The sequence below is a fragment of the Scatophagus argus genome, chromosome 13, assembly GCF_020382885.2.
Source record: "Scatophagus argus isolate fScaArg1 chromosome 13, fScaArg1.pri, whole genome shotgun sequence".
Lineage (NCBI taxonomy): Eukaryota > Metazoa > Chordata > Actinopteri > Scatophagidae > Scatophagus > Scatophagus argus.
The window spans coordinates 8,472,434-8,493,234 of NC_058505.1; the positions used below are offsets into that span (position 1 = coordinate 8,472,434).

At 40.5% G+C, this 20,801-nt stretch overlaps 2 protein-coding genes and 1 pseudogene across 3 annotated transcripts; all 3 read right to left on the reverse strand.

The window, feature by feature from the left end:
• Positions 1-3,003: 3,003 nt before the first annotated feature.
• On the reverse strand, positions 3,004-5,684 carry LOC124069523 (aquaporin-1-like). Of its 2 annotated transcripts, none has more exons than XM_046408748.1 (5): positions 5,113-5,684; positions 4,805-4,966; positions 3,772-3,852; positions 3,396-3,678; positions 3,004-3,074 (listed from the first exon to the last, which is right to left on the reverse strand). In XM_046408748.1, the coding sequence occupies exons 1-4, from the start codon at positions 5,476-5,478 to the stop codon at positions 3,484-3,486; spliced, it is 804 nt and encodes a 267-aa protein (XP_046264704.1). In that variant the 5' UTR covers positions 5,479-5,684; the 3' UTR covers positions 3,004-3,074; positions 3,396-3,483. The 2 variants fall into 2 exon arrangements, with proteins under 2 accessions (XP_046264704.1, XP_046264703.1); XM_046408747.1 differs by having other exon boundaries at positions 3,004-3,071; positions 3,393-3,678.
• Positions 5,685-5,699: 15 nt separating this feature from the next.
• LOC124069414 lies at positions 5,700-7,158 on the reverse strand (annotated as a pseudogene).
• A 5,974-nt stretch (positions 7,159-13,132) lies between these two features.
• On the reverse strand, positions 13,133-15,666 carry LOC124069524 (aquaporin-1-like). Its single transcript, XM_046408749.1, has 4 exons — positions 15,229-15,666; positions 14,347-14,508; positions 14,030-14,110; positions 13,133-13,706 (listed from the first exon to the last, which is right to left on the reverse strand). The coding sequence occupies exons 1-4, from the start codon at positions 15,589-15,591 to the stop codon at positions 13,527-13,529; spliced, it is 786 nt and encodes a 261-aa protein (XP_046264705.1). The 5' UTR covers positions 15,592-15,666; the 3' UTR covers positions 13,133-13,526.
• Positions 15,667-20,801: the final 5,135 nt, after the last annotated feature.

The window sequence follows — 20,801 nt, forward strand, 5'->3', positions numbered from 1 at the left end:
AGGAAATTAAATTTAAAGAGGCTGCACACGAACTTTTAAATTGATCATGGAGATTGCTGACATGAAGTTGCGAAGTACATGGCACAGAGGTCACAGCAGTCATGTTAGGTATTTTTGTTTGTTTGGGTTTTTTTTTTTTGCATATGTCTGTGTGCGCACTCTTGTGTTATGAGCATGCAGTTTAAATTACACAACTACTAAGCTGCAGGGTCTGAAATCTTTGATAGGATTTCCCTGTTGAACAATGTCACACAGTGCATTAGAACCAGTGGTGCATTACACTGTGATGTCAATCATTAAAAGCCCAGTCCGTAATTTTTTGGTTACATAAACTCAAGGTGTATTGACATACACGTTTGATTTTAATCATCATTTTATATATTTAGTTTAAAATACAAGGCTATTTTACAGAGATTCAGGCTTTCTTCACCAAATACACAGTATGTGTTCAAGAAATTACAAACATGATTGATGTAAACATACGTTTAACAACACCAGAAAACGTTAGTGATCTGGATTTGGTTGTTGTGACCGTGTTAGTCTATTCTACTAAAACACATATAAATCAATTTGAGAGCTATAGTAGGTTTAAACCCCTTGTTTTGGACTTTGTTAGCAGGGTGACCCTTTGGTTTACATATGAATCACCCACTCTGCCTTTAACATTGGCAGAACCAACGTGAACACCGTGACCTGTTTCGATCTATGTTTACCAAGTAGTTTAACGGGTCAGGACCTCTGAAGTAGTTTGCAGTACTGGGACCATTCACCTTCTGCACCCTCTGACAAGTCTTTACAGCTCTGCAGTCACAAAGACAGTTAACTGAACCTAAGGTGTTGTGCTGATGTTCGGAGAAAGACGCTAAAGCTGTGAACATGTAGGCCAGTAGTGTCATGTACAAAGAGCTGATGGACAATTTCCCTGATGTCTGTGCGGTTGCAGTGGTCATAAAAAGGGGAAGTGAAAACTGTTTTACTCCACAGTTTTGACTGGCAGCTTGTGTCTTGTATACACAGTTCTGCACACAGTTGGCCAGATATCTAGATCTGCCCCAAGCCCCCAAAACTCCCTTTTCTGACACAGCGTTTTTTGAACCCTTGCCAAAAACCGATGAGAAACAGAGAGGGAGTGAGCATGGTGAGTAACTCTTGGGCTGCAGATAAGGGCCCAGCATCAGTCAGTATGTGGGGATGGGGTGAAGAGGGCTGAAGGGAGGATTAGACTAAAAATAAACCACAGTGCCCTCGTTCATTGTAATGAAGGAATGTGACTGAATGCAACAGTGCAGCTCATTGATTTTTTTTAACTTATTGGATAGCAGTTGAGGTGTGTTACAGAGAGGAAGTTGCACCTGGCTGTTAGTAGAATCAGTTCATTGATGGTTTGGGTGTTTTCATACTATTAGTTGATGACAATAAAAATATGTAGAACATTACCAGCCTTATTTGTTAATGTATTAACTTCTAAAGTAAAAAGTAAAGGATTCTGGGTTGTTTTTTGTTTTTTTTGACAACTGAAACCATTAAGAGTATTCAGAATTTGTGTCAGATAGGCCATATTGTAGGGTTCAACAGTGTTAACTTGTCAAACCAGTTTAAATCACATTAACCTTTCATTTCCAATAGTTTATTTTGTCAAGATAAAGATAATGAGAGGACCACTGAATACTCTCTCATGTCAAATAATCAAGCTCAACATGGAAGCCAAATAATTCGATGAAGGACGGCCTCAGACAAAATTACTGAGAGGCAACAAAAAGAGCATTGTCCATGTTGTTGAGGACAAACTTCAAAACAAGAGGCTCAACACAATGCTGTGACCTCGGAGGTTAAGCACACAAAGGACGGAGATTTTAGATTGGCCGCATATCACATGACTGGCCTCTGAAATTCCACCATAAAAAATCATGTGAAGCCTCCTGTCATATAAGGGAGATCAGCACATCAGCACAGCTATACTTCACTGATATAAATTTAGAAGCACAGTGCACCTCAGTAGGTTTATGAGGAACCAAACTGACAGAGTTTTGGTAACATAAACCAGAGCAATATTCCTCCTTCAAGGGAGGAAATTCATATAGAATAATGTATAGACTGAATGTAGACAAATACGTTTATTCTGATTATTCAAGCCATTGCAATTAATTATAATGAAATGTGTTGATTTATGCAGGCCGTGCAGATCCTCATCTTTTTGCATGTCTATCTGTTACAGATGCTTAATATTCCATCAAAGTTTATGTTTTATGTCAGCGATTTTTCTTCATGGATTCCACCTGCCTAGCTGTGTGGTGACAAGAGGATCCTGGAGCATGACCATAAAACAAAATCTACACTTTTACTACGGCACATGACATGTTGAAATTATTTGGGACACGGAAATGTTGTTAACCAGAGAGGAATAATAGGAATGCTCAACAAGGGGATGTGCATCCAACCACAGCAGTTATCCGGCCCCTGATTGGTGCTTAAGCTTACAATAACTTGCATCTATTTAAACGACCTTGGCTGGATTGCCCTCGGACCGTTTCTGTTGAGAAATGTTTTCGGCTGTGGAGTTTAAAGTCACTTGATGGTTATTCAATGATTAGCCCAGGGTGTGGGAATCATAAGCCATAAAACTGGATGTCAGAGGTGCCATGTGCATAACTGGAAAGAGGACATTCTTGTGACACAGCCAAACAGGATATCTCCATGATCTCCCCATCTTGTCCAATCATGGCTTTTCTTATGAAGAATATGAAGTGCTTTTATGTGCAATTACCTGATCCACATCCTGTTTTACTGCAGGGAGATTTTTGGGACTGTTGCCAAATATCTTCAGTAGAATAATACTGCATATACTACATGATACATCATAAAGAAAGTAATGTCAAGGTCAGGCAGATCTAAACATACACTGTGTTATTCTGGTATGCCTGCACAATGTAAATAAGGATATGTTGTTCTTACTTTGAACTTTGCAAAACAGAAATCATTTTGAGAGAAAAACACTGAAACTGGATGAAAAAGAATCTTTATCATAACCACTGGTTAAAAAAAAAAAACATGTCAAAAGCAACTAAAAAACACTACACACAGAGCGACACAGGAAATCATTCCTGCCTGTCGCCATCAAACTGTTAAACTCAGCACTGTGACCGTCACACTCACTCACTTTATATATACAATGTATATATTGGTTTTAACACATGTAAATACCTGTATTTTGAGATTTTAGTTTTGTTTAACCTATCTTTATTGTTTATCCTATTTTTATACTCCGCACTTTTCTCCTTTCTTGGTCGGGAATACTGCATGTGCAATGTCTGTAAGAACAAGAATTTCCCTTCAGGGATAAATAAAGGAATTCTGATTCTGATTCTGATTCTGATCTGATTCTGATTCTGATTCTAAAAGCAAAGATATAAACAACAGCCATATTTAAAGCTTATATATAAAATCATGTGTTGTTTACAGATATGCGAAAATGTTGCATGTTGTTCAGTGTTTTGGCCAGTGACTTGGCCCTGGGTTGCTATTGTCTTCTTGAACTGTTTCACTTGCGTCATTTTCATCTGCTTGACCATGAAGCAGGACATCCCTGCGCCTACGCAAGTTTTGCATTCGTGGATACAGAAGGAAATCATAGATAAGAGCTGCTGCTACGCCGCCACACATGGGCCCCAGCCAGTACACCTGGAATGAAAGCACAGATCAGTTATATTTGACAAAGTGAAGTAGATAAAACGGGATATTAGAGGAAAAGCTCCATCTGTTTGCTGATGTTACCCAGTGGTCCTTCATGTCACTACGTATCAAGGCTGGACCGAAGGAGCGAGCGGGATTGATACCACATCCAGTGAAGCTTATCTGTAAATGGTAAATTCAGTTATTCAACATTTTCAATTATATTTATGGAATTCTGGTCAGTAGTTCAGGAATATGCAGTTAGCAATCCTACTATCACAAGGTAATCTGACAACACAATAAGATGCAATTTTTAAAATGTGTTGACTTACCAAAACAAATGATAAATATGTATATATATATATATATTAACTGTCATATCAGCCAGGTATGTTTTAAAGTAGTTCATGACAAGGGCATAATTATGACCACTGTTCCCATTTGCAATGCAGTTTACTGCATTAAGCATGAATCATAATAATTTTAAATACTTTTTTCACAGCCACATTATTCAACTTATTCTTGGCACCAGGCAGCAGACCATTCATAACTCTTCAAGTTGCCTTATGTTGTGGTCAGGAAAAGAGACTTGGACACGTTTGTGTAGCTGTCGCTGCAAGTGTGAAATTTGATGCACTTGTGTCCTGAACTGCTGGCACATCAGCCAAAATGAAAAATTATGTAACAGGCCACAATGAAAAAGTCTCAAGACATGACAATTTCTTCAAAACAGAGGAAAACTGTACTGGCAAGGAGGAGCACCGGTCTCAAGCAGGCCCTTACCAACACTGACTGAACAGGATATCTGCCTCACAACACTACAAATTCCCTCAAAAAGTATCAAGCACCAACACCTGGCAATCTCAAAATAAATCAAAAATCTTCAGCAAATTACTGATTACTGCAGAGCTATTTTGTAAGTGCTTCTATTTTCTCCATCCTCTTATGATTTAAGTGAAACCCTCGCCCATCTCTGCGTATCCTAGCTGAAGTGGTAACCTTTTCCATTAAGTTTGTCCTCTACCACATGCATTTGTCTCCTAAAAGGATTTTTGTCTGGTGTTGGTCTTGTCAAAATTGCTGTAAAATCCAACCACAGATTTAGCAGAATTATAAAGGATTGTGATTCACTTACAGCTGCAAAGTGCCCAAGCCCCACTGACAGCCCAATAGCCAGCGGTGCAGATCCTTTAACATCACTCCGTCGCTTATCAGTCACTGCTATCACACACAGAACCAGCTGAAGGGTAGCAAGGAACTCTATGATGAAGCCTTGTCCGACACTCACATTGGATAGCTGCAAAAGACAACAACTAACAAAATTAAGCTTCAGAATTAGAATTGATACACCACATTATAAAACATAAAATTTCGAAATCACAGTAGTTGCCCTCTGAAATGAAAGTAAAAACAAACAAAAAACAGACAAGGTTTATGCCTTACCTTATTAACACCAAGAGAAAAAGATGGCTTGAATCCATTCACAATAGCACTAGCTACAACTGCCCCAAGCATCTGAGCCAAGATGTAGAAAACACACCTGAGGGCACTGATTTGGCAGCTGACTAGTAGGCCCAAAGTGACTGCAGGGTTCAAGTGTGCTCCACTGATGTGCCCCAAACTCTGAGCCAATGTGGCAATGGCCAACGCAAAGGCCAATGAAACCTTAAGCTCCTGAGCGAGCGTTTCTTGCGGGGCAATCTCATTTTTTCCAGCGATAGCAGATATACCAATGAATATGAACAGTAACATCCCAACAAATTCTGCAGCCACCGCCCTCCAAAACGCCCAGCTTTTTATTTCTGTCATCTCTTTGTCAAATGTGTCTGGCGTGTTAAACCAACATGTAGGTGCATCAGTATTTATAGTGAAAAGGTTTGTGTGCAGGGGGGGAGGAGAGAAAAAGATGAAACAGGAAAGAGATGCGCTGCACAAGACTCGAGGTCACACATCTGAGTATTAGAGAAAAGATAGAACTACTTATGCTGACAAAATGTTTTACTGAATACAAATAAGCAACGTACAGTAGGCATTTCCTCTCAGACTGCCTCCTTTGACCATTCTTTAACATCCTCCAGAAAGGGTTGACAAATTTCATTTTTCAGTGTTGAGCCACAGCAGAACAGGCTTCTTGTTTGTTCGCTAAAGGGCTCATCTCTGGGTGCCAGCAGATAATTACACAGAAGAGCTGCCACCACACTGGCACTCACTGGTCCGGCCCAGTACACCTGAAAACAATGTAACAGGGTGGACACATCCCGGTTTCAATAGGAATGACTCATGAGTCCCACACTTGCAAAATATCTAATTAACAGCTCCACAATACATACCCAATGATCTTCAAAAGACTCCTGTATAATTGCAGGCCCAAAGGATCGAGCTGGGTTGATACCACATCCTGTGTAGCTGATCTGTAAAGCATATCAGAGGAAAACATCATTTGCTTCCCTCGCTGCACGTCAGCAGAGAACACACAAACCTGATTTACAGTCAGGTTCATCCTATGCCAATCCATTGTATCAGGCCAGAGCAAGACGGAGAAACCATCTACCAGATTAAAGCGGAAAGAGCGGAAATGTTTTGATATACTCTCTCCTGCAAGGTGTCCCAGCCCTACAGATGATCCGATAGCCAGAGGTGCAGATCCACTGACATCACTTCTTTTGTCATTAATTGCAAGAACTCACAGGACCAGCTGGAGGGTGAGCAGGAACTCTGCACCAAAACCTTGGTGTGGGCTAATTCCATTTAGCTGCAAGAGAACAAAACACTCTTGTTTTATGAAAAAGACCTTAACAACAAAATTGGAACTTTCTGTGCTGCTAAGAATCAACTGTGTTCAAAGTATTTAGTTGCCTAACTTATTCAGTCCTGAAATTAGTAGAGAGGATGGAACAAGCTTTCATCTTGTAAACACTCCCTGGTGAGAGAAGACTTTCCTTTCTTGCAGGACAGCTACAATACAGGAGTGATAATTAAAAATTGACATTTAAATTAAACAACTCATCTTCCACAGTTAGCAATTGTGGGAGTCTTAAAGATTACAAAACTTTAGACAATTAGTGTCTGGAATTTGCAAGGAAACTCAATCAAGCTGGAGGCAATTCCCCAAATGCCACTCAACCTGATCAGTGCATGTCATTCATTAAGGGGAGGATTACACACGAAAATAAGAAGCACATGGATCCCACCTTACCTTGTTAACACCAAGTGAATGCGTGGCTTCTGGCCTAATACCATACACAATGGCACTGCCAGCCACTGCTCCCAAAATCTGAGCTATTTTGTAAAAAAAAAGGCTCTGAGGACACTCATCTGGCAGCTGACCAGGAGGCCAAGGATGATGGCAGGATTTAGGGGGACACCACTAATGTGACCTATACACTGGGCTAACGTGGCAACAGCAAAGCCAAAGGCAAATGCTATTTTTATCTCCTGATCAGGATAAGAATTATTTCGGTCTCCTATTGCAGCTGAGAGGCCACCTGGCTACCTAGATTATGTCAACTTCATGCTAAAAAGCAGGTTTGGGGCAATAATGCTACAAGTCTGTAGCACAGGCTGAGATTTGGTTACACCTGCAACCCAAGTGAAAACACCATGAGTGATGTTCATCGGCATTCATCAGGTGTACGGCTTTAAAAAAAATCTGGTTGATTAGAAACAGCTGAGAGATATGTGTTTCGAACAGTGACGATGACCTCCATGTCTCCTGTTCTGTTCAGTACTTTTCCAGTTTAACAGAAGACTGAGCTGCTTTTTTACTGTTGTTCACAACTCATGAAAGACCACAACAAACTGTTAGATTGTGTGAGATGAAGTGTCAGCTGAATGAATGAGTGAAAACCTGTTCAGATGAATATGATCTGAATGCTTTACTGAAATGAAAAGAGCTTTAGTGCAAAATAGCCCATGCAGTGATCAGCAGTTTGAATGCATATTTAATCAAACTGTAAATTTACATCCATCCTCCCAAACAATCCATGAATTTCTGAAAAAATGTAATACATCCTGATATTATCCCAAGCCATTGTCAGATTTATTTAAATAAGGTTAGTTAACCAAAGTGCTTCACAGAGCATAGACCAAAGAAAACATCAACAGAGCAGACAGTTATGCAAAAATTATGCATATACACAAACAGAGCTTAAGACAAAAATCAACATGCAATGTAAAAACAAGTAAAACAACTATTATGACAGCCCTTTTAGTAACAGCAGTTTAGGTATGATCGAAAGCCAAAAAAGGTGGCCCTTGAGCTATGCTTTGAATGACTCAGTATATGTGGCAGGTACGATGTGGTGGGGCAGCTACATAAAAAGCATGGACACCCCTGAGCTTCCGCCGAGCCCGGGGGATGACCAGACATGTCTGATCAGAGTGACAAGGAAAGATCAGAAACATATTTTCCCTGATTTGGCTTTATTCCAGGCATGTGAACTATAAAATGTGTGAAGGACACTTACTGCTTCATTACTTTTTGCAGGTCTTTGTAAATCCTTATCTTCCTTTTTGTTCTATTCTGAGCGTGTGTCATGCAGGGCCGGCTGCATTGAAGTTAACATCAGTCATCAGCCGCCGCGGAGGAAATGGGACCTTTTGAATTCCCGACAAGGAAACCAGCCTCCCATTCTGCTTTTTCTGTGTGAACCGACTGACAGGTTAAAAGGTCATGCTGCTTCTTGTCTTCTTGTCAATATAGAAAATCAAAGCATCACCTTTGACTTGGGCAACAATACATCACCCAACAGAAGAATACATTGCCATTTTTCTTTACCAAGGAAGTGTAACTTTACCTACACATCTTTGCCATATTTCTTGATTTTTTGGATTCATTTAATCTCTTTCATTTCTCAACTCAAATAGTTGTTGCCATCTTCTATCTGAGTTTTGTTAGAGACTGATTTCAGACAACCCCACAAATATGTTGCAGTTTTGACTATACTGCAGACAAGATATCTGAGATGAGAGATGATAACAGATGTGGGAGGATGTAGGGTTTATCTGTGGATGGAAGGGGAGTACAGTAATGAACTGCACATTATAAAGTAAATGTAATACAAGAGTGGAGAGACAACCATTAAGTGACAGGAAGCATGAAGGTTATGCATTCTCACCCTGTGAGCAGAGGCAGCTCTGGGCCTTCCAGTGCTCCAATGAAACTGTCAGTGAGCATCTTTTTTTTTTTTTAATAAAAATCACCTCATTTCTTCTTTTGGTAAGTGACTGATCTGATGTGATCTGATACTACCCCACTGAGCCCTGCGCTCACCCCTGCATCTGGCTGCAGGCTTTGAACCTTCAGAGAGAGAAGTGGCCATTCTCCCTCCCAGCTCCCTGCTGTGCTGAGCTCAGGGCTTCCTTGTGGGACATTAGGAGGTCAGAGCCCAAGCCTCAAACATAAACTCTGTACATATTCTACATTCATTCACAACCTCCACTGCAAATGAATGAAGCTGGCAAATTAATTAATAAGTAATAAGTAATAAGGTTATATTATAGCTATACTGACATAAGATAATTTTTGCAGGTTTAGTCCTACAATATGATACAAATAAACAATAATAACATGCAAATAACTTCTAACTGGATTTCACTTGTCTTTATCACAGGGATTTTCTTTTCTTGCAATAGTTAAATTGATTGGAAAAAGTGCTTAAGATAAAACTGTTGAAAGTAGAAAAATTTATCAAGCGCAGACAATTTATTTCTGACCAGTTGATTAGTCAGAGAGTAGGACTTCCTTTGAATCGGCCAATGTTTTCTCTGGTTGAGGGTTGTTTTACAGTTCACCAAAACCTATTCTGATCCCCTGTGAGTGGGCCCCCCTCATCATGTGTGCCATCCACTCACCCATGATGTTCTTGCCCCCGGCTTTGCAGATGTAAATAAGACTCGAATGTGACTTACTCCCCAAATTTTTTCTCCCAGAGGAATAAAAAACATCAACATACAGGTGTTCTGAGAGCCCCCAAAAGGATTTATTACTGTGGTCTATCATAAGAGTTGGACCTTAAGCTAACTCAGAGATTATATTCAACCATGCGGAAATGGAAGCAAGTCAAGTAAATAATCAATATGTATACTGGTCTGTTAAGCCGAGTAAAATGATACTTACAGCATCAAAGGTTTCCCTCCCAGTTGCCTAGAACCATTGACAAACATAAAACCATAATGTGGTGAACAGCAAGTGTAACCGCAGAAAAGTTCAGTGCATCCAGTCCAAAGCTTGAGCTGAGATCTCAGTCCTAATCCCAGTCCCAATTGTGCATCCAGTCTGCCGAGAAAAACAGTCCTGCTGAGCCTTGTCAGTGTTCCTTAAATACGGACCTTAATCACCTGTTATTCCCTATCACATTTTTCCTAGAAACCTTTCTGTCACCTCCCACAATGTCATGTTGCTATAAAGGAGAGCTCAAATAACCCTATATATGAAAACAAAATAGATTTCAATAGTACAGCTATGGTACTGCAGACATATGATGTGTAAAAAGACGTGATTAACACTTAAATATAATAATTTGCCAGATAAATATCTTTACATAGGAGGAGCTGAAACAATCCATTGGAGGCTCCATGAAATAGGGAACCAGCAAATTCTTGGAAAACAGTTGCTTCCTTGAAAACAGGCTGTGAGCCAATGCAAACTTTTAAAGCACCATTAAATTGCGACTTGAGATTCATAGAAAATGGTTCCTTCCTGGAAAACTGCATAAGCGGTGGTGATTTCCCTCTGCACTGATAGGCGTACCTAAAAACACCAGCCAACAAAGCCATTGCAGTCTGGCAATTCTGTTCTGCACTGTTCCTCCTATCACATCAAGATTGTGACTTGGTGACATGATGAAGAAATGACCCATGTGTACATCTTAGTGGGGGAACACCAGAGGCCTCAGGTTAGTTTGTGCAGTCCTGTATTCACAAGCCTTTCAGGGCCAAACCAATCAGCTGTTTGTTCAGAACATCACCGTATCAGGTTTATCATACTGATGATCTGAGAGAGGGGGTTTGGACAAAAATTAAGTTATGCCATTTGGTTTATTTCATATACCTTGGGGCTCTTTTGCATCTGGGAGCAACTGGAATGATTGCTAGAGGGAGTTGGCTTTATGCCTGAAAACAAGGCTGACTGCAAAAGGTTCACTATGACCTTAATGCCATGGATGGACTTGAATTCTTCTGGCCTAATGATGTAGACCACATGTAGGCAGTTCTGTTCTTGTTGTTGCTGAGTGATATTGAAAACATCCATCCATCCATCCATTTTCTATACCGCTTATCCGTCAGGGTCGCGGGGGAGCTGGAGCCTATCCCAGCTGACTACGGGCGAGAGGCGGGGTACACCCTGGACTGGTCGCCAGTCAATCGCAGGGCCAACACACAAAGACAGACAACCACACACTCTCACACTCACACCTAGGGGCAATTTAGAGTTAGCAATTAACCTAATGTGCATGTTTTTGGTATTGTGGGAGGAAGCCGGAGAACCCGGAGAAAACCCACGCAGGCACAGGGAGAACATGCAAACTCCACATAGAAGGGCCCAGACCGGGATTCGAACCGGGTACCCTCTTGCTATGAGGCGACAGTGCTAACCACTGCACCACCGTGCCGCCCGATATTGAAAACATCTCAAGTAAATTTAGACAACATATCTTATCAAGTTCTTTGCAGCAAACTCCCTGCTGCTGCAGAATAAGGCTAATTGACTCGGATCTTATCACTCTGAATCTGTATTAAAGACCTGAATCCAGTCAAGATATGTTGGTTCCCAAATGAGACACTTCAGTGCATACATGATCCTCTACAGAGAAGCACATTTTCAGCCTAAGTTTGACTCTGCTCTGCCCAAGAGCCTGACAGACCTGCTCTGATCATGCCTCCAAAAAACTATGATAACGGCTAATGTCTCTTCATGCAGCTCACGCAATCCAAACAAAAATAAATGTGAAGCCCATGCCCGACCTATACCCTGCATGCTGTGGAGGCGCCACTTTTCTCATCTTTGCCCAAATCCATTGAAAGTCTCTGTGCAGCTCCTTAATTTCACTGGAGAGAACACTTGGAGGCTTAGTACAGGCATCCTCTGTCAAAAGATGAGCAAAAGGGTGCAGGGAACAAAGCCAAAAAGCCATCCAGGCTTTCCCCACTGGCAAACTGCCACATGCTGACCAACAGACGCACGGGGGAGTTCTGTAAAAAGGGTGAGTCAGAAAAACCTCCAATATGCGCTGCTTCTTGGCCACTGGGGAGAAATTCTCACCAACTTGGCAACCCGCCACTGGATGCATCACCTGCTGAAAACTGAGGGAAATCTGTCAATCATTAACAACAACTGGACAATACGAAGAAAACCAAAATAGACCAGATAGCTGGGATGGCAAAAGATGTTATGTATCATCAGATTGACCACGTTTTCAGTATCCTCTCAACTTCATTCATATATTTGTGCAACTGATCATTGTAGCGTATGCCAATCAGGGTCACATCAGCTATTTTGACCACGTGAATCACAGGCATATTCACAAATATAACTGAAGAACTTGAACTAATTATGGAAGATAAAAAAAATTTGACATTCTCTCTCAAAATGATCATACTTAGCTGATTAAATCAAGCTTTGACGTGACAGAATGTCAACAACTCAGACTTATCTCTTGTCTATTCTTAAATGAGTGTTTAAAGATCAGTCAATCCACTGAGTGCTGATAGCAGTTTCTGATCCTATGCTTTAATTTTCTTTAGTGGTTAAGATGTCTTTAATTTTCCTGTCACTACTGTGGTAACCAACCATGGATGTGTTGCTGTTTTTTCCTTGGGCTTAACATTTGTGTTAACATGATGAGGGAATTCCTGTGAGGAAACCTGCTCTCTTTCACATATTTCTCTCCTGCACAGCCTTGAGAAATACAAAAGCTGAAACATAGTGGCCAGTAAATAATAAATCAAATGATCTGGCCCAATTTCTACAGAAATGCAGACTTTCATACACTTATGACTTATCAGATAAATCCAGGACTGCCCCCGGTTCAGTGCTTATGAAATGGTTTTTCATAATGTGATCACTTGTTTTAAGGAAATTTGCATCACTAACATACAGCATCAGCAAATGAGGCTTCTGCATTGTTCTGTGAAGTTCTTGTTCAATGGCCTTGTGTCGAAATCTAGCCCTGATACCTTAATTAATTTATAATTGTGCTTATGCAGTGCATTTTTATAAATAAAGGTTAACTGTATAGTTTACTGTGGCCATGGATGGACTGTTTATTTTTATCTCAATTTTATACTGTACTGTAATTTGGTTAAACAGATTTGATGACTATGTGTTGATGCTTTCCACTTTCTGAATTCACGGCCATAATTTAAAGGCCTTTTGTACAGAGAACAGAGAAGAAAAAATCCCGTTTATAACATCAAATACCATCATTTCATTGTGCATTAAGAAAACACATTGAGTGAAAGCTGTTATCAACAAGTGTTTTATTTACTTAAAAAAGTGAAAGACATTTCAGGAATGGACACACAGTACATAATCCATCAGAAGTAAAAAGTGATACAGACACAGAAATTATACATTAAAAAAAATGGCTCGTCATAGAATACTGATATGGGACAAAATTTCAACAAACTGCTATGTCAAGATTCTCACGACCTCGGCTTGTATGTTTGTTCGAGCGGCAGTTTGGGTGAAAACTGTGTATGGGGTCAAACAGAGGAGTGAACTGGAAAGTGACCCTTTGCCACAATCTTCATTGATATTCACAATAGCACAAAAACACACTACACTAAATTCTTTTATTTATTTTACAGGAGTAAAGGCATGTACAATGAAAGTAAGTGGCTTTAACTGTGTGGGACTATTTTGATGTCATCTCAACAGTTGTAGCGTCATTGCCTCCATTAACGTCATAGTCGCCCACTGGGCCGCTGACCAGGACCTTCATGCGTTCAGGGAAGTCATCAAACTTTGGGGACAGCAGGAAATCATACACCAGTGCTGCTGCTACACCACCACACATGGGCCCCACCCAGTATACCTGCAATAGATAACTCTGATCAATCTCTGGACTGGGCTTTAGTTAACACCTGCCACATGTCAACTTCTGTTATCACAGAAAAAATAGCAGGACACAAAGATTCCCAGAGATTTCAAAAGGTTTTGTCAATATCTCCAATATATCCAACAGAGTGAAAGAATGAGAGTGTTGACTGATTAATAACTGATTAACTCATGCAAGAGGATTCACAAGTCGTCTGTCTGTTCTGAATTTATTGAATTATTTAAGCTTGACATGTAACATGCATGCAGAAAAATGTGAGGCATGCATAAAGAACTTGTGTGCTTCCCTGTCTGACTTACCCAGTGGTCTGTGAAATTGTTCAGGATCAAAGCCGGACCAAAGGAGCGAGCGGGGTTGATGCCGCAGCCCGTGTAGCTGATCTGTAATCAACAACAAAGAGACAACATGAGAGGATTTCTTCGGCCACATGATCTGATGGGATGATAGAGCCTGGCAGGAGTGAGGGGCATAAACTGAAATAATAAAAATGCATGAAATTCTTTCACTCCAAGAGCTCTATCGTGTCTGTTGCTTGTTCACACTGCTCACATGTACTGTGTCTAATCCCTGATAAACATTACACCGTTCTGGGGATGGATTGTGTGGTGCAACTTACTGCTGCCAAGTGTCCCAGGCAGACCGAGAGGCCAATGGCCAAGGGCGCTGAGCCAGTGACATCACGTCGCCTTTTATCAGTGACTGCAATGACACACAGCACCAACTGGAAGGTTGCCAGGAGCTCTATGCCCACGCCTTGGCTGGGCGTGACACCGTTGAGCTGTGAGAGTTAGGGAGGAATTCAAAACAACAACAGTTTGTCAGTCTGTGTCAGATAGATGGATAGTTTCCCATCACAACCACTTCCCATTTGGCTGCTCCTGGCATTGCCCTGGAAGTCTGACACTAATTTGGCAGAGACTCTAAAGTGCCACATTGCTTATTCATTTTTCATTTATGGAAAACTTGATCATTGTTATTCAGTGTAATTTAGCTGTGGTAAAGCGTGCATGGGCAGTGCAGTTTCTCCACACTGAGTAGATATTATGACTTGAGTCTCTTAAGCTTTTTGGTAAGAGGACAGCTGATGTTACTCATTACAGGTAATGATAATGAAAAAGTGTAGCATTTCAACAGCTTTACTAAGCAAAAACCCCAAACTGTCCAGGGATAGCTGAGTAGAAATGTCAAAGAGTTGACATTGCATATCTTTATTTGCAGATTCTTTCAGCTGTTGCAGTGCGGTGTGCTTTAATCATGTGTCATCACTATTCAATTATAAGCAATGACAGAATGTCAAAAGAACAGCACAAACAGTGTCTACATCCTCAAAAAGGCCTGAGTTTTCAATGGGAGGTCAACTTTGGACTACAGAGGCACTTTAAATACAAACTGTGGCATCCCATTTCTTCTAAGTGTGGGATGTTTTAGAACTCCCACTTCTGAATCACATATTATCACATATTCTGTCAGCAACAGCAATATGAAATGTTTCACTTACAGAGTTGAGCCCCAGTGCATCTGTGGTACTTGGACGTGCTCCATACACAATGCCACAGGCCAGGGCTGATCCCAGCATCTGGGCCACAATGTACATGACGGCCTTGAACACGCTGATCTGGCAGCTGGCAAGCATCCCAAGGGTGACTGCAGGATTCAGGTGGGCTCCGCTGATGTGGCCTAAACTCTGGGCCAGCGTGGCGATGGCCAATCCAAAGGCCAGTGACACCTTCACCTCCTGGTCTGGGTTGCTATTGTTCTTGTTTCCGATAGCTGTGGCGATGCTGAGAAAAATGAAAAGGGTCATGCCAACCAGTTCAGCCAGAACGGCCCTCCAGAAGTCCTTGCTCTTGAACTCTCTCATGGTGGTGGCAGTGTGGCTGTCAGGCTGCAGGTTGGAGCTCTGTAACGTGGGTGCACTCACAAACAACAGTGACAGGCTGCATATATAAGGCCTGGACTGATAATGGTCAGGGGGCGGGCTTTAAAAAAACTGAAAGAGAGGGCCACACTGAATTAATGAGAAATCCAAAAGACTGGTCTCTTACTGCCCTCCCTCTGCTCCCCCACTCTCCCCCCTCCTCTCCCTGTCCTCCGGCCCCTCTCCCAGTACCTCCCTGTGCACCACTTTCTGGTCTTTGGACTTTTGCGAGTATGAGTACTGGGTCCTGAAATAGCTGAATCCAAAGGTACACTTTCCACTCACACAAGCATTCATAGAGTTTTCAAAAGGAAAATATTTTTACTTTAAATCCAGATCAATTATTTTTATTTTACATTTAAGTATTTTACATTTAATTTGTCCTAATTAAGTTTGTGCTTCAGTTGCAGGAAAAAATATGCAACTTTGCTCAACTGTGTCTTGTGCTCCTGTGGATTTAATCACACCACGGATGACTGATAGCACATAGGGGATAGCCAGACAGAAGCCAGACAACTCCCAAATAACAATTTCAGGTCTCACCCTTCCTTCCACAGACACACAGACAGAGTTTTCTGGCTTTTACAAGACCACCCATACGTCATCTTGCATGCCAGCTCCGAGGTGCACTTTGAGACAAAATAAAAAGACAAAGACAAAATAAAATCTCGCTTTTATTTTTCACCAACCACAACAAAATTTGTCTGTGACAAATAAACAAAAAGCCTCTTTTTCTTTTTTTTTTTTATTTCTTTCCTAAACAAATCAATTAAAATGTGTAGGATGTAGCATTTCATTAACTGGAAGGACATTTGATAAATAGTTTTTAGATGCTTTGTAGAGCAAAAAGTTGGAGCAGAGTAAAAGATCAGCTCTGAGAAATGAGCTGCCTGCTGCACCTGGTCCCCAACTCAGGGGGGTGTGACAGCAAACAGCAGCGAGGCCACTGCAAAATCTGCCCTGGAATTTACTTTGCTGCTCCTGCTGTGGGAGTTTGTATGCCTGCGTGTGTGATCTGCTTCTCCAGTTAACAAGTTTATCTATTTTTTCAGTTACAGAGGAAATTAATTGTCTGATCCGATTCAAATCAAACAAATTTAACTGTGTTACTGAAACACATAATTTCCCAGTGGCGCAACAGTCATTATGAAGCTGAGTCAGCCGGTTGGATTTACAGAATATATAATGGTGACTAATTTTGCCATTTCAATATATTTCTATTTATTTTTAAGCAGCATCAAAGGCAGATGAGGGAAAGTGTTCTGTCCTTAAACTGTTTTATGACCTTTTAATTATTAACTGTTACAGCCTGTACTCTTACAGTCAATGGGGTTTGGCATATTCCTGACAATGAGAGAGCAATATGCTCTTAAACCACAATGACTAATTCTAGATGGACTAATCTGCTCGGCTCAGTGCTGTGCATTCACCTCAAAATGTGTGTCAGTCAGCAGTGAGTGCGTTGGCGTTGTGTCATGATTTTCTGATTTCATTGGAATTTTGGATCATCAGATGCTTTAGTTGACCTGTTCCAAGCATTTTTATTCCCTTGCAACATACGGTGGTGGAAAGTAACCAATACGAGTACAATTTTAAGGTATTTCCGTTTTCTGGCACTTTATACTCCTAGACTTACTTTTAGTACATATTTGATCACATTGAGGTTACGAGGTACTTTAAGGATTCAGATTAATAATCTAAAATGTGATCTACAAATAAATTATGATATAACTATATCAGTATGAGTCTGTAAAGATCCCCAACGTCCCCAAAACTTAGAAGCTGCCCTGTCATATATGAAGTAATGTATATAAAACACATATAAATCAGTGTTTTATATGTGTAAATGCAATCATCCCTTGCATTTACCAGGGATAATTAAACAACAACGTATCAGTAGTTGTTATGTACAAGAGCAAAAGCGAAAAGTGTTTCTGCATGTAAAAATACCACTTTGTATTATGTCACATCACAGTTTTTGACTGGGACACACCTACAGCTGAGGTTTTTTGTATGTTCCTGTACTGTGCTTTGCTGCCCAGGAACAGGATGTAGATAAGCACAGTTTGTCAGTAAGGAATGATGACATATCCTCTTCAGTCCTGCACAAAATACAGTTTGATTTGAAAAATATGCAAAATATACCACAGCACACTCAGTTAAATCACTACACAGGATTCACGAATGAAGCCTTTTCACCATTTTTCCATTTCAAGCTCAGCGCACCAGCTTTGCTTTTGTCAGTACAGCCCTGTCATGGAAGAGGAATTCAGATCCAATGCAGTATTGTAAAAATACCAAATTACGAGTAATAGTCACACATTCCAAATCTTACTTCAGCACAAACACAGAATCACCATAACAATATTAAAAAATGTAACCAACTAAATGTATTTATAACTGTGGACTGATGCATGGAGGACCAGCTTCCTCTAATCTGTTACTTGCTTGTGTCCTTTTGCATATGTGATGCAACATGCTAGAAATGTTCATGACTCCTTTACAATATCTAGTGAGTAGCACTGGAGCAAAAAGTTCCAGGACAGGTGTGGCCTGAGGACAAGGTTGAGAAATAGTGCTAGTATGGAAACGCTGAATAAACTGTGTGTATGCCGGAGAGGTGAAAGTTTGGAAAGTTTCACAGATGGAGGAGTGCACTGCACAGACAGCAGATAATCAAAATGAGTTGGAATTGGGAGCCACACAGTATATTGTCAAACCTGGCATCACTTACTGTCAGTCAAACCAGCTTCTCTCAGTCCCTTTAAAAGCAGTGTACTGCCTGGGTGAAAGGACAGCTTTGCAATGGAGCAGAAGGCCCCACGAGTAATGACTTACTAACATTTAAAGGAGAAACCTTGATGGCTTATAAAGGAACTAATAAATGATTTATTAATTACCATTTGTCATATCTCAATAGTCACATCTGATAAACCTTTAATAAGCATGCCTTCCTCCTCTACAGCCACCTTTTCTAGTATGAAAATGGCAGAATGAAGTGAATGTTCAACAAATCTACAAAGCGAGCAGTTATGGACATTTTGGAAAAGCATCCAAAATTACGATCAATGACAGAGAATGAGGATTTCATTTGGAACAAGTGGAAAATATCTCAACTCTCTATTTCTCCAGAATATTGCTGGCGGCACAGAACATCACATGCATTTGTGAAAGCACTAATACAGGCTGCAAAATTCTGCAGTTTAGTCATTAACTAGCTTATTTAAAACTCAAGACGCTCAATCCCGTGGTGACCAAGATTATCTCTCTTGATAACTGAAATGCATGAACATCAAGATGACCCAGATGACCCCCCGAAGTGCAAAAACACAAACCATATCACCTCTGAGGAAAGCATTAGACTGTTCTGTTCTCAAAAAATAAGTTAATGAGCCTTCATGTACAGATGAAGTGTGGACTCAGCTAAATCTTAGAAGAGATTCAAAAATGCATAATTGTACGTATCCATTTTGTCACCGGTATTCTGATACTTTCATTTTTTTGTTTTTACCATCTCCCTAATCTGAAGTCAACTGTAACAAATTAAAGACAGAAATAAAAAAAATACAGACACAAGACAGCAAAACATGAACATGATGAGCCTGGCTGTTGGCTGTTGGAATTTGTATACCTGCTGCACACATACAGAACATGAACATCAGCAGTCATGATGGGAAGCCTGTTTTGACATTAAGCTAAGTGCAAAACTTTCCTAAATTTTACAATAAGTGTTTTCACAAACGTTTCACAGTTGGCAATCTGACAGATGTCTCTGTGTCTTATCAGGCTTTCAGACCACTCAAGCTTTGCCTCTGCTTAAATCTTGTCGGAAAAATACCTTGGCAGGAGATTGTGGAGAGACGTCACACCAGACAGAACTGCGACCACTAGAAGAACAAGAAGAAGGAATGAGGAGAATGCTTAAAAACACACAAAAAATGAACACAGTGAGAATCACAGTGGGAGTGATTTATGTAAGAGTTGAAATAAATGTTCTGAAAACTGTTAAAACTTCCAGCTAATGGACGATACTGCTATAACAACAGCAGAAAGTAAATGCCAAAGGGAGGTCAAGGTCATGGTGGGCTTAATTATCACATGAGTTTGTTTGGTATTCGGGTTCAAAGGTGACGCACACTGTAAACAGAGGTTGTGGCTATTAAACCATAATAATCCAACCATGCATGCAGATTGGACATACAGCCATAAATGACAGTACAAACTGCAGTAAAAGTTGGTGGGTTGATATCAGAAAACGTAGTAAAAATCTGTAAAGTGAAACCTGCTCTGGCTTTGAGGGAAATTGTGCATTAATTTTCAAAAAATCGAGATATATTCAAGTTTAACTGTTATTCAAACTGAAAATTGTTTTCCAGACTTTCTGCTTCAGTACTTCAGTTCACTGCCAAATTTGAGAGCTCCTCCCTCCCTTTACTCACTGTTTCTGTACAGTTCACTCATAAAGGTAAAGATGAAACCAAAGCATGCACATGTTCCAAGTGTTTGTTGAGAATACTGTGAGTGGCTGTTAAACAAACAGACTGACGGGTTAAAGGTTGAGGAACATGGATGACACAGAAATCCGGTGACCTGAAAAACCTCCTGTGACAGTTAGAAGCTCATTTTACTAATTGCTCAGACTTATCTAATTACAGTTTGGTCACAAGGTATTTTGTGTCCAAAAGAAGCATTCTTCACCGCCAGACAAATACGGCACATTAGCATCACTGCTTGCATCATTTCCGTTAAAAAAAACAAAACAAAAAAACAACAACTTTATGTTAAGGCTACAATAGAAACAAAAAAGAGAAAGCACTTTGATAAATTTGATCCTTAACAGATGTTTTAATTGCTGGGATAAAGAGAGGTCATTCTTCACAGTGACCTCTCACAGACAAGGAGAGGAATTTCGCTATAAGCACGTGAAAGCAGACAGAGACAAAAGAGACAAATGACTGGTTAAATAATTTGCCAGAGCTTAGACTCATGTGTTTGACTGTCATGTTGCCTAGAAAGCGCCAAAATACACACACACACTCTAAAATCATCACTGGTGAACTGCTTCCTTCAAAGGCTTCCATCCAGCCCCTGGAGACAGTATAACTCACAAATCACAATCATGAGATCGCTGCTGCTTAGCGAGTTTGGGTCAG

Bases quoted from the DNA above. Each gene is read 5' to 3' on its own strand.
- LOC124069523 (XM_046408748.1), bottom strand. From the start codon at position 5,478: ATGACAGAAATAAAAAGCTGGGCGTTTTGGAGGGCGGTGGCTGCAGAA. The intron at 4,967-5,112 runs GTAAGGCATAAA...TGTCTTTTGCAG, and splicing joins TTTCTCTTGGTGTTAATAAG to CTATCCAATGTGAGTGTCGG. The intron at 3,679-3,771 runs GTAACATCAGCA...CTTTCATTCCAG, and splicing joins GTGACATGAAGGACCACTGG to GTGTACTGGCTGGGGCCCAT.
- LOC124069524 (XM_046408749.1), bottom strand. From the start codon at position 15,591: ATGAGAGAGTTCAAGAGCAAGGACTTCTGGAGGGCCGTTCTGGCTGAA. The intron at 14,111-14,346 runs GTAAGTTGCACC...TGTTGATTACAG, and splicing joins GCCTGGGACACTTGGCAGCA to ATCAGCTACACGGGCTGCGG. The intron at 13,707-14,029 runs GTAAGTCAGACA...TATCTATTGCAG, and splicing joins ACAATTTCACAGACCACTGG to GTATACTGGGTGGGGCCCAT.